This window comes from Argopecten irradians, chromosome 9, assembly GCF_041381155.1.
Source record: "Argopecten irradians isolate NY chromosome 9, Ai_NY, whole genome shotgun sequence".
In the NCBI taxonomy this organism is placed as follows: domain Eukaryota; kingdom Metazoa; phylum Mollusca; class Bivalvia; order Pectinida; family Pectinidae; genus Argopecten; species Argopecten irradians.
This window is the reverse complement of record NC_091142.1, coordinates 18771980-18785845: the sequence shown is the minus strand read 5'-3', so window position 1 is coordinate 18785845 and position 13866 is coordinate 18771980. Positions and strand designations below refer to the sequence as shown.

The 13866-nt window shown below is 36.5% G+C and overlaps 1 protein-coding gene across 2 annotated transcripts; it reads right to left on the bottom strand.

Annotated features, from left to right (window-relative positions):
• Positions 1-3464: 3464 nt before the first annotated feature.
• Positions 3465-13806, bottom strand: LOC138331698 (uncharacterized). Of its 2 annotated transcripts, XM_069279440.1 has the most exons (7): positions 13754-13806; positions 10228-10410; positions 9663-9900; positions 6811-8920; positions 5974-6071; positions 4947-5137; positions 3465-4381 (listed from the first exon to the last, which is right to left on the bottom strand). In XM_069279440.1, the coding sequence occupies exons 2-7, from the start codon at positions 10384-10386 to the stop codon at positions 3707-3709; spliced, it is 3471 nt and encodes a 1156-aa protein (XP_069135541.1). In that variant the 5' UTR covers positions 10387-10410; positions 13754-13806; the 3' UTR covers positions 3465-3706. The 2 variants fall into 2 exon arrangements, with proteins under 2 accessions (XP_069135541.1, XP_069135540.1); XM_069279439.1 differs by lacking the exons at positions 10228-10410; positions 13754-13806 and having other exon boundaries at positions 6811-7418; positions 7458-8920; positions 9663-9925.
• Positions 13807-13866: the final 60 nt, after the last annotated feature.

The following is a 13866-nucleotide window of genomic DNA, read 5'->3' as shown; positions in this document are numbered from 1 at the left end:
ATTTGTCGTTTTTAAATAAATTATTTTTGAAAAAAAAGTTGTTTGCATCTTTTGTAGTTTTCCAACTTTGTCCAGAGTCTAACTCGATTTGCCCTCTTCTACTACTTGAATAAAACTTCCGTTCACTGTAGCTTTCCGTCTATAGACCGAAGATCTTCTTAGAAGAGCGCAAATCAAGTTGAGTTCCGGATTACGGTATGCATTGTTTCAAAACTACATGTATTCTTAAGTTTTACCTTTGAAATTCAGTTGAAATATTTTGCTTTGTCATTTATGTGGAGCTGAGAACTGTATTTGCCTGAAGAAAAGTTTTTATTTCTTGAATAACACCTACTGTAATTCTTTTTCTAACAAAAGTTGACCTCAAACTTGCATAAAAACTTATATATATAACTGTAAAAATATATTTTTGTGTAAAACAAATTAGCTATTGATACTCTGAAAGACACTTATTCTGTGGTATTACTTGGTGACATTTAGTGTTATATAGAAATAGGATCACTCAAACCAGTTATTGTTTTCCTCAAAAACGCCCAGCAGTCACACCTGTAATATTGCTTGTGCTATATCAAAAACACCCAGCAGTCACACCTGTAATATTGCTTGTGCTACAAAAACGCCCAGCAGTCACACCTGTAATATTGCTTGTGCTATATCAAAAACACCCAGCAGTCACACCTGTAATATTGCTTGTGCTATATCAACGTTCTAAGTTCTTCCTATGGAATCCAGAATAGAAGATCCTGAAAAAGTATTGACATACATGTACATCAATAAAAAAAGAATTGATACTGAATTTAGGAATCTGACGACAAGTCTGTATAGATCACTGTAAGGTCATGTAACCTGAGGGACTTCTGCAATAAGTTTCCTTTAACTGCTTCAGTATATGTTGATGGACATGGGTAGATATATACTTGTAGATTTAAGACCGATGGATGACTACGGACTGAATAACCATTTTTGTCCCATCACACACCCAACTATACACAAGCTACTTTCATGTGGAGTAATCTTTCTACACTGGCATTTGTTCAATTGTGTTCTTCAAATATTACGATTCCTTCTTTTATTTCTCATTAAGGTAGTCAAATGAGACGTTACACACGCAAAGCATGGCATCATATTCAATACCTACCCAAAAGAGCAGATAACTCTTTATTATACAAAGACTGACTGCTGCGCTTATGCTTTACATACAAATGTCCTCAGGGACTGTCTAGGCCATCATTTGCCAGGAAAATGAAACAGACTTAAATTGCTGTAAATTGGACGTTACACCAATAAAACCAAACCTTCCTTAGGTTAACAGTCACAATGGTCTACCATCTTTGTTCTCACATACTGATAAAGATGCTCCACCGCTGACAGCGCATAAATGATATTCATTATATGAACAATAATTGGTGTTTAATCGTGTATATATATGTCTAATTAACACAAAAAATAATACAAAATAATTCATTTTGCCTTAGATACATGCGCAATTAGTACTTCATTCCATACAGGATAGAGAGCCAAGGAATTTTTAGCTCACCTGGCCCGAAGGGCCGGTGAGCTTATGTCATGGCGCGGTGTCCGTCATCCATCCGTCTGTCCGTCAACATTTCCTTTAAATCGCTACTAGTCATAGAATTCATCATGGATTGTAACCAAATTTTGCCACAAACATCCTTGGGGGAAGGGGAACAGAACTTGTATAAATTTTGGCTCGGGCCCCCCGGGGGCAGGAGGGGTGGGGCCTAATAGGGGAAATAGAGGTAAATCCTTTAAATCGCTACGAGTCATAGAGGTCTGAATGGAATGTAACCAAATTTGGCCACAGACATCCTTTGGGGAAGGGGAACAGAACTTGTTTAAATTTTGGCTCTGAACCCTGGGGGTAGGAGGGGTGGGGCCAAATAGGGGAAATAAAGGTAAATCCTTTAAATCGCTACTAGTCATAGAGTTCTGAATGGAATGTTACCAAATTTGGCCACAAACATTCTTGGGGGAAGGGGAACAGAACTTTTATAAATTTTGGCTCTGATCCCCCAGGGGCAGGAGGGGTGGGGCCCAAGAGGGGAAATAGAGGTAAATCCTTTAAATCTCTACAAGTCATAGAGGTCTGAATGGAATGTAACCAAATTTGGCCACAAACATCCTTAGGGGAAGGGGAACAGAACTTGTATAAATTTTGGCTCTGGTCCCCCGGGGGCAGGAGGGTAGGGGCCCAATAAGAGAAATAGAGGTAAATCCTTTAAATCGCTACTAGTCATAGAGGTCTGAATGGAATGTAACCAAATTTGGCCACAAACATCCTTTGGGGAAGGGGAACAGAACTTGTTTAAATTTTGGCTCTGGCCCTCTCAGGGGCAGGACTGGTGGGTCCAATAGGGGAAATAGAGGTAAATCCTATAAATCGCTACTTGTCCTGGAGTTTTGCTTGGATTGTGACCAAATTTGGCCACGAACATCCTTGGGGGAAGGGGAACAGAACTTGTATACATTTTGGCTCTGACCCCCTGGGGGCAGGAGGGGTGGGGCCAAATAGGGGATTTAGAGGTTAATATTAAAATTCCTTCAGAAAAGAAACAATGAACCTGTATTCAGAACATTACTTGGCATTACAAACCAGGTGAGTAATACAGGCCCTCTGGGCCTCTTGTTTTGGGATGCAATTAATTATTTTTCATATTTTTAATTTGAAGAAAAAATTAGAAGCTCAAACTTTTCCATGGTGGTAGTGGTGTAAAGTAAGTATATTTTGTTACTAAAGAAAAATACAAAATCCCTTTCTCTTGTTTTTGATAGTGAAAAAAGACCATTTGACAGTGGTGGAGCATCTTTAACAAATTTATTTTCATCATAAATGAGATTTGTGTTCATTTTAATTTTGTGATTAATTTGCAGTCACAGAAGTTCTGCTGATCATGAATAGATTGAAACGATGTTGCTGTGACTGGTTTTTGTAGATTTTTGTATATTCATCTTGCCGAAAAATTTAATTGTGTAGAACGTTAGTTGATTTACAGTCAAGATTCTACACACCTCCCTGTAAGTGGTAGGGCTCACGTTCATTTCAACAAAATTAATTATATTGACAAAGGAAAAGAACAACTTTCACTTAGTAATATCCATTCTAAAATTATTTTAATTCAATTTATGTGAATGCATGCATTGTTGGTTGAAAAGGAAAAAATAAACCCTTTAGTAGATAACTAAAAAAACTATTTTATTAGTCAAAATTTCTTTCAAATTGCATCATTTTATCACCATATTCTGAACATGTTATAGGTTTTAACATAGGTGTCAAGCTATTGAACTGAACAACAATTTATTCTTTTATTTATTTAATGCATTGTTTCAAAACACTTTACATTTTATTTGAATATATCATTCAAAGAGAAGTAAGTCAATAAAATGTAGATGAAAGGAGTTCAAACATAAAACTTAATTAACAAATCAAATTTCAAAACACCCAGTAATTTCGAACTGATATATTCATGTACTTGAATCACAAATACGAAACTAAACAATGTTCTGGAAAATGAAATGCTCTGACGGTAGGAAATAAAGAATTTTCAAAAAACCAACAGTATGATAGTCTAATCACTAGGGGTGGATGATAATGAAGTTTTCACTAACAACTGAACAGAGCACATGATGGAGAATGTATAGCCGTTAATTTCATGGATAAAAACTTCCAGGTTTACAGTAAAATATATCAGTCATACCATTCAACGTCCTCATCACTTTCTAACTCGTACATTATTTCTGTCTGTGTCCCGGATGCACCAATCGCACTGTTCTCTTTCTCCTGTTGCTCCTTCTGCGTACTGTCATTCTGTTCATTATCATTCAGCAGAGTTAACATATGCACTTTAATCTTTTCCGCTGTTAGGAAATGAGTTTTAACAAGGTGTAGTTGTAGAGCGACCTTTGACCCATACCTCATTATACACCCTGCCACCATGCAAGGAAACTTTCTAGCTTTCAGGTGACTGAGCATGTGCGATCGCAGATTACTGTTATCACGACAAGACTTTCCACAGCGGTCACATGTAAACTTATAGCCCTCTTTAGTATGCGTCTTACGATGCCGATGTAGAGCAGTACGGGATCCGACAACTTTCTTGCAGATATCACACCTAAATTCCTTCCCTGAATGTTTCGCTCGCATATGGTTCTTGAGTTTGAATCTATTGCAGAAGGATTTGCCACAATGTTCACATTGGAAATTGCCCTCGACGATGTGGTGGAATTTGCGATGTTGCTGAAGGCCGCGTGGTATGGGGAACTGTTTACCGCAGTCTTTACAAACAAAAGCTCCATTGCCCTGGTGTTCATCCTTACAGTGTTGTGTTAGTTCTCCTGTACTCTCTAATACCAAACCACACTCCTACAGTGAAATTAAAAAAAAAATGTTTTTTAAATGATTATAGAGGACCATGCGGTAGATTAGCCGTTGGCTTAGCATGCTCATCCTAATTAAATAAAGTTTATTATCATTATTATAAAATCAACACAAGATGGAAAGTATGTTAAGAAAATTATTAAAAATACACATATATATTCTCTGTCTTATATTTTTAAATTCAATGTCAGTACAAAATGGAGTGTTTAATTTCCCCATCAAAGTGATTCCACTGTCTGAACTTGGATAAAGTCCTGATATGAACATTTTGGCAAATCAGTACTAAACGTACTTGCATGCATACCAATGTGTGCAGTAATTGTAATCTTTTTCTTTGAAGCCCCATCCAGGTTATACAGCATTTGTTTCATAAAAGAACTTTGGAAACAGTAAAATCAGTAACACGGATGCCCTATAGGAAAATGTTGCATTCAGACTTTGGCCTCGACCAACAGGTCTGATCTTGCCTGCTTCTTCGGACCAAAGATTTGACTTTTCCTCTATGATATCTTTAGTACCAATAGAACAATAGTATATTGTTTGTATTTACCTTGCAGATAGCCTTGAGTTTTTTGAGGGAGTATGGGTGGTAGACTTGGACATGCTTGACGTAGTTGACCAGGTTTGTGTACACCACGTCACATCTCTGACAGAGCTTCTCTTTACGATTTAACAGGTCAGCAAACCAAAGCTCGCTCTGCAGGTCCTCAATGAACCGGAAATACACGATCAGCTCTTCACCTTCAAGAAAAAAGATTATAGGTCAAGGTCAGCTAGCCAAAGTTTATCCTATAGGTTTTCGATGAATCTGAAATACACAATCAGTTCCTCACCTTCAAGAAAATAAGATTATAAGTCAAGGCCAACAAGCTTAAGTTTATCCTGTAGGTTTTCAATGAATCGGAAATACACAATCAGTACTTCACCTTCAAGAAAATAAGACTTTAAGGTCAAGGTCAGCTAGCCATTACTAACCACAGTTCATCCTGAATGTTTTCAATGAACTACATGATCAGCAAATCAAGGTGCTAATTAAAGATCAAGGTCTACCCCAAATCACCAAAATATACAAAATCTGAAGGTCAAGGTCTACCTCAAATCACCAAAATCTGAAACATTATCACAAAAACACAGTTCATTATGCATGTCATCAGTGAAATACAAATACACAATGCCTGGTTATCTAGAATTATTATTTGAAACTGATGTTCTAACTGTCCTCATGTACTAGGAACTTGACACCGACATCCTGGATACTCACAGAGATACTATCACTGTCGTTACATCCACCCCTGGAATATTTCATAGCAAAACTGAAGGCTCTGTATACTACAATAGATAAGCAGGCATTGTACATCAAAGAATCAAATGTAACACTGGATGATTGGGTTGCTTTGAAGTTAGGTGGTACTCTCTGTGTAATTTTCGAAAAAAAAATTCAAGTGATTGGTCATTTTTTTTCCTCCTGAACTCCTTTCAGTTTTGCTATGACACAGTCTAGGGGTGAATATAACGACAGTGATAGTAACTCCTGGAACATTGAGGATGTGAGACTGACAATTTTTGTATCTACATACCTTCCTGTATATCCTCTCTGGCTACAAACCAGACTTGCTCGTTTTTACAGTAGCTGATCACATTACATTTCTGTGGATTCAGAGTTGTCCTCAGATATCTAAAACAAAAAACTTACCTAAAGTACATGATATTGACATGATTTATTGTCTAACTTGTATGATCATCCTCTGCGGCCCTTAGGGTAATGTGTCTAGTCTTTATACTGCCTGGGTTACCAACGATGCTTATGATGCTCACATAAGGCATATATCCTATATTCTTCTTGTTCTAAGATCGGGCCGTCAATAGTGATGATTTACTGGAGTGGGGTATGCGCAGGGGCATGTGAAATGTTATGTACAGTGCTGAAATTAAGGATTTTTTATACAGATGCTTCTCACCAATTAGCCATATCTTTTTTATGAAATGGTCAGTACTGTATTACTTTTGAAGATTTTTTTCCTGGGGATAAATTTACATGACAAGTTTAACAATCCTACATGTAGATGGGCCAAAATAACTCATTCGCCCCTGAAAATTTACAATGGACTGGTCTAGACTTTGATTTAGAAAAGTCTAACTGTGTCCTCGGGGGTGAATGAGTTAAAGTCATGCTAAAATTTCTATTTATTTATACTAAAACATGGTTATATTAATTAAACAAATAATGCTCAGGGGAGTAGCAAATACACTTTGTTATATATTGTTCATTGTACACATATTAAACATCTTAAAGAACGGTGAATGAAAATTCCTATATTGTTATAGCCATGGATTTGTTGTAATTAAGCTTGAACAGTATGACTATGAATGGTTTTACTGCATACTGAGTATCACATTCTACTACAGGATCTTACCTGCACCAGTTACTTTTCATCTCGTCAGCAGTACTGATAAAATTATATATCACTTCTCTCTTATTCACTGCTTTGATTGTATCCTCAGTCTCTATCAGCCACAAGTGGGTGAAGTCCATTTTGTGTGAAATCTGTTCAAATGTCTTAAATTCACCCTGCACTGGTCCAAAGTGTGTGCCTTTCTGAATGATATCAGACGCAAACACACTCATACCATGTCCTTTCCTCCTACTGAGTAGAAACTCTGGTGGGATACTCTGAAGGGACAACATGCTTGAATTCAAACAACTCTCATTGTCACTGATGCTTAATATAACTCGCCTTCGCATTAAAGGACATTCAGCATTGTGAAGGGAAAGACACATTCGACATTTCTGATCTTCCAGTTCTTCTTCTTCCTCCTCTGGTGTTTTCTGGTTTTGTGTAGATTCTGTGAAATCCTCTACAACTTCTTGTTTAATCTGTAGATCATCAACTGACATTTCTTTTGATCTGTCGTCTGTGTCTTTGTTTGATTTTGTTTGCTCCTTTCGAGGCCGCCCTACCTTTCTTGGTAATTCAGATGTCTTTTCTTCATTTACTCTTTTCTTTTTCTCTTCTATTGCTTTCTTTTTCTCTTCTATTGCTTTCTTTTTTTCTTCTAACGCCTTTTTTTCTTCTATTGCCTTCTTTTCCTCACTTACTGCTTTCTTTTTCTCTTCTAATGCCTTCTTTTTCTCTTTTTTTGCTTCCTGTTTCTCCTTTAGTGTTTTCTTTAGCCATCTGCCATTATTCCTTTCTCTTCCTACCCAAGAACCTACTTTACTTTTTTTGGCTTCATGTTCCTCTTCAAGTAAGTCATCATCACTAGCAGACTTTTCAGAATTCTTTGCACTTTCTTCCAAACTTTTTGGAGAAGCTGGTTCAAAAATGATCTTTTTTGATATAGGATCTATTTTAAAGATGTTACCGCCTTTTCTAATAAACTCTTTACTGGGCAAAAGTAATTTCCTTGTTTGTTTAGTCTGTGTACTTGTTGGCTGTGATGGTAATGCTGATTGGTTTGAAATGACTTTTGGTTCCTGCGCTGTTGCTGACAACTGCTGAGACATTTCTTCTGGCACTTCTTCGGTCTGTTGTGAAAATTCTGACATTGGTTGTGATGTTGATGCCACTGGCTGAGATTGTGCTGCCACTGATGTTTCCTGTTGAGATGGTGATGCCACTGTTGCTAACTGTTGTGACGTTGATGCCACTGTTGCTAATTGTTTTGACAGTGATGCCACTATCTGTGATGATGTTGCCACTGGCTGTGCTGTTGATGCCACTTGTAGTGTTGTTGATACTATTGGCTGTGCTGTTGATGCCACTTGTAGTGTTGTTGATACTATTGGCTGTGCTGTTGATGCCACTTGTAGTGTTGTTGATACTATTGTTTGTGTTGTTGATGCCACTTCTTTTGTTGTTAATGCCACTGGTTGTGATGGTGTTGCCACCTGTTTTGGAGCAGACGACACCCGCTGTGGTAATAAAGTCCCTTGTGTTTTCACTGTCACCACTGGTTGTGATGATGCTGTCACTTGTAAAGTTGTTGCCTCCTCATTTGAAACTGGTTGTGCTGTGTTCCCCCCACCCGTTGCAGTCTGGTGTGATTCTGTATATGCCATCTGATGCCAAATTCCTTGATGTGAAGGCAATTCTTCCACCTGTTTCTCACCCTCTTTATTCGGAGCAGATTTGTAAACTTTAATCGTGTTGTAGATTGACTTCCCAGTCTCATTGCTCTCTGTTTTAGGAGATACAGGCACCCTAGACACGTAGATGTACTCTGTCTTCTCGGTCTGTGGTGCTGGGCGCTTCCTCTGATGCTTTACATGTTTTTGGCTGATCATTACTTTTGGCTGTGGTGGCTGGCGGACAGCTGTAGGAACAGGTCGGATTGGTTTGGACTGAGTGTGTTGTATGACTGGTGATGGCTTTATTAATACAGGGTTTAACTTCTGTGTGATTTTATCAGAAACTTTGGTCTCCACCTTTGGGTATATAGTTCTTGGCTGTATACTTTGATAAAGTTGTACATTTTCTACTGGTTGTTCTTGCTCAGCTAATTGCACTACATAGTTCTCCAAGCCTACAATTAGACAAAGTTGAATCAAAAGTCAGTCAATATTCCAAATTAATAAATTCAGCTGTATTTCATATCATCTTTGGCAAAAAATGAGTTTACTAATAAATCTCAAAATGAGGTGCTACCAGTATTAATTCTGAATAGGACATAAAGAGATTTCACAAAACTCTCCCTTACAGACAGATGTCCTTTATACAGAGGTCAAATATATAGTGAAATGCACCAAATAGGGCTGATGATTATGTCTTTTATAGACAAGTATCCTTTAAATTTATATAGAGATGTCTTAATAGCAGGATTTAACTGTACTAAATAAATCAATATTTAAATAAGAGCTAGATGAAGATCCGTCCATCTTAAATAACCAACTTCAGAGTTTTAACAGTTTGACTCTTTCTTGGAAAACCCTTTTATTTCAGGGTCAATCAGGGCCAATAACTCAACCTATATGTCAAACAGACAGACTATAAAGACTTCATAGAAGATTTTAAAAGTCATCTATTACAAATCTTGATAAATGATTATGAAAGCCAATTATTTTTATACATATAATTTTTCATTACCGGAAAAATATTCTACAATCTCTAGAACTTTCTATCACACTGTACAATCTAACTTATCAAAGTTAAATCAATAATTTTTGTTTTCATCATCACAAAAATAATCAGGACTTTTACCAAGATTCAATTCACTTTTTTTTTTTATTTAAACTAAATAAATGTGTAACAAGAGGTACAATATCTACCTGCAGGGATTACAATACGTTGGGGCTCCTGTCCCATCTCTTGGTCCTGTGGAGCCACCTGGATGATGATATTTTGCATCTGATCTCCGCCGGTATCTATGTACTTGACAGTGTCGACTGCCTCAGCTGCTGTAGCGACCTCAGTCTCCGTCTCAATCTCCATATCCTCCTCCACAAATACTATGGTGTCCTGTCCCTCCAGTCCATGTAGAGCTGGGGTACCGTCAGGGTTATATACCTATACCAATGATATTATCAAGATTATAAAAGTAACACTGTAGTATGCAAAGACAAAATATTTATTTTTAAATAAAAAGGAAGCAGATCTGGCAACTCTACTGAAACAAACTTTCATAGCAACTTAATTTTTTCACATTCATACTAAACAGCTTTTCCTGATGTTTTGTTTGATCTAGACTTCAAGTTCTTTGGTTTAACTTCTACCTGTATTTGAAACATTTCGCCTGTGAAAGATTTGAATTCTATCTGATCCAATGTTATGGCAGAGGCAATAAAATGAACAGCTCTTTGACAAAGACCAATGACTGCAGATCTAAAGTCTTGCCTGTAGATGTTCACCACCCTCATTAGTCGTGTATATGACTTGTTGGTTGCCATCAAGGATTCTTTGCAGAGCCACGACGGTCTGTCCAGATTCTACACTTTCCACTATTTCACCAGTTGGCTGGGCAAAATGGTACTGTATCTGTTGATTTTGATCCATCTTTATCAGACCTCTTTCTTCTTACTAAAACAAATCAAACAAGGTTTTCATTCCAATGTATCTATTTTCTACCTTGGGGATAATTATGATGTCATTAAACCTGCCTTAGCAATCACCTGTGTATAAGGACCACCTGCTTAGTACATGTAAGACAACTTTCTTAAAGGGACAATTCAGTCTGAGAGAACATTAAAATTTGTACATATATCGGAAAAACCCCAGTTCTAAAATTTTTTTTAGATCAACCGGTTTTATAGTGATATGTCAGAAAATCCCATGGTGGTGAAATGCTTGTGAAATGTTCAAACTTGCTCGCTGTCCGCCATTACACATTGTGATCAAACATCTTGTATACCGAACCCAGTCCCTTGCTCGTAGAGTAATGCTACTTTTGTCTAGAACTGCTCAAATCACTCTGACAGAAGTGTGTTTACTTTATTAGGTGAATTGTCTTGCCTGAAAAATCATTATATCATCTCCACAGTGGTTATGTAGTTTATTTGTTTAACGTACGTGACTTTGGCTCGGGTATGGGTACAACGTACATATTGTAACTGCTTAATCATATTGATCAACGATTTGTAATTACAACGGTATCAATTAAAATTTAAAACAATGACATGGAATTTATCAATATTTTATGTTATATGTTTCATAAGAAATGTACAACAATACATTTATGCCATATTTTGCTTTTTGGTTATGTAGAAGAATTAGCCTGAGTGAATTGTCCTTTAAGGTCCTAAATGCTAAATTTCAAGACAATTAGCCCTGTGAGCCCTGTGTGTAAAGAGTTTTGTTCTTCAGATCCCCTGAGTGGTCTTCATAGATAGGTTTGAGTGTATAATGCTGTTATTGTGGTTTGTACATTATAGTCCTTCTTTTGTACTACTGTAAACCAACCTTTATTCGTATGCGATTTACTTTCGCGAATTTCGCGATTGACTAAAATTCGCAAAAATTAATCTCCAGGAATTATGATTAATAGAATCTTGCATGGGCCTGTCAGGTAGACAGAGATATCTCAACCCGAGTGAAAGATTTTGGCTGGTCAACCCGAGGCTTGCCGAGTGTTGATGGTCAAAATCTTTCACGAGGGTTGAGATATCCCTGTCCACCTGACAGGCCCATGTAAGATTCTTTTTCTTCTATACTTTAACAAGAAATGGTGAAAATTCAGTTGATATGAATGTCCATGTGCGTAAAAATGGTCGCATGTATTGATGACGTCATTGTCTAGCGCGTGTAAGCTATCTTTTCCATTCCCTGGTAAAAGACAGAGTTATCTTTTCCCTAGCCACCGCGGGATAACCCTGTCAAGTATGGGAGAAAAATATGACTTAGTATGATAGTATCAAATCAGAGTAGAACTATTATGTAGTCTATTCCGCTAAAGTTAATCTCCGCCAACTTGTTTTAAAACGGAATTCGCGAAATTTAATAGCCGCGAATACAAGTTGGTTTACAGTATTCGCGGCTATTAAATTTCAATGTTGATCTAACTGCTTTAGTCTGCTTTTGTCAAATGGTTGTCAAAATTTTAGCTATAACTACTGTTATAAATATCAAGGGGTTGATACTAGTTGTGGTCCTGTGATCCGAGACCACCAAAATGTTTTGAGGGAAGAACCATCAAAGTGATCAGATTTTTCTAGCTAAGTAAGCGGTCTGATGGACTACCAAAAATCAATAGTTCATGCGTTTTAGGTCTGAGATATACATATATACATGTATAAACACTACAGTTCAAAGTTAACTTTAAAATATAGCTAGTTATTCAAATATTTTTCTTTCATAGAATATAAGAAAGACCATCATAGAACTCAATTTCTGGTCATCCTGATGGGCACTGAATAAACGAAGTTAGAATCAGTCCCCAATAACTGTATATACTGGGACCCTACCAGTAGTCGTGAAGGAGCAGTATAGTAGTCAGTCGTGATTTGGGAAAAATATAATATTGTTTGCATCTCATGAAACACATTATTTCCACATAAACTAAACAATACCATCATGAAGTATTCGTCAGCAGTTCCAGACATTCAGAAATCTGGCCATGGACGCTCAGTAGAATATGCACACAATCACGACTAGTTGGGTCCCGGTCTATATTCTAACCTCTGTATAAAAATACCAGCTACAAAAAAAAACACTTTATTAAAATAATTCTTGGAGACCCACAAACTACGTACATTAAACGATAGAACTTGTAATATCAATTATAAAGTCTTAAAGGCCCACTACCTTTCCGTAGCAAAAATCATCAGTTTCTTAAAAACAATTTTACCATAATAAAATTGATATTGATGGCATAAAATGGGATTACAACACCAAACAAATGCAAAATTCTCTGCATAATCTATGTTAAAAGTGAAGATTGATTTCGGTGTTTTTTTCGGTCTTGCACAGTGATATACAACTACATTTTGTATAACGCGCGGTAATAAGGACACCGGCGGGAAACATATTACGACCCGCGTTATAAAAATTTACATAATATATTTTGTTTTATTTGTTTTTTAATGTGATAATAAGTGTAATATGAACATTCTTATAACTTCTGCAACTCGACAAAAATACATAAAATTGTTTTACTTTCCAATTTTGAAAATTAAATGCCGTTACGAAAGGTAGCAGGCCTCTAAGATATTCTGTTTTATCTTCAATATTTATGCAAAACGTTGTAATATTTAGTGGATTTTTGTTGTTCTTTTTTGTGTGTGTCTTTTGAGAGCAGTAAACTTATAATAACTCTTGGCTACTCACTAGTGAAGAAGTAAATAAACACTGTCATTTAATGAAGGAGTTTCACATCTCTCTTACTTAATACAATGTAAATGCTGGTCTTTATATAGACTCAATGACTGCATCCATTCAAAATGTGGATAGCACTACTATGGTATTAGTGAAGTATTTGTAATACTTTTGTAAAACAATCATGGTTTGTCATATCCATGCCCTCTGGGCCTCTTGATTAAACGCCAAACAGAGTTATGTCCCTTCATAAATAATCCGAAATAAATCTACTCTTTTTCCATCGATTGTCTGCCATTAACAATCATGACAAAATAAGGGATACATCGTTATTTTAATAATACGAAGATATGGCATTATTACACACAACAATACATCAGGAATAATATGAAAATACATATACATAACTTATGAAAGATGGCGATGAAATGAATTTGTGTAGTGCAACCTATCAAATATTCGCTGTATATTTACGTCGACCTGTGTCTAAATTCGTACATATAATATCACAAAATATTTGTATATATCGCAAAAGGTAACATTGCGAAATCTGTGCGAATAATTTGGCAATGTTGTCGGTGATTAAATCATTAATAACACCGTATGAATTTACCTATTACAAGACGCTGGATCAGGTAGTGTCGTGATTCCTAACAAAGGGCAGATAACTTGGATCGATAGCAAAGAAGTGTTTTATTTTTACATCATTTGATGCCTATATAAGTT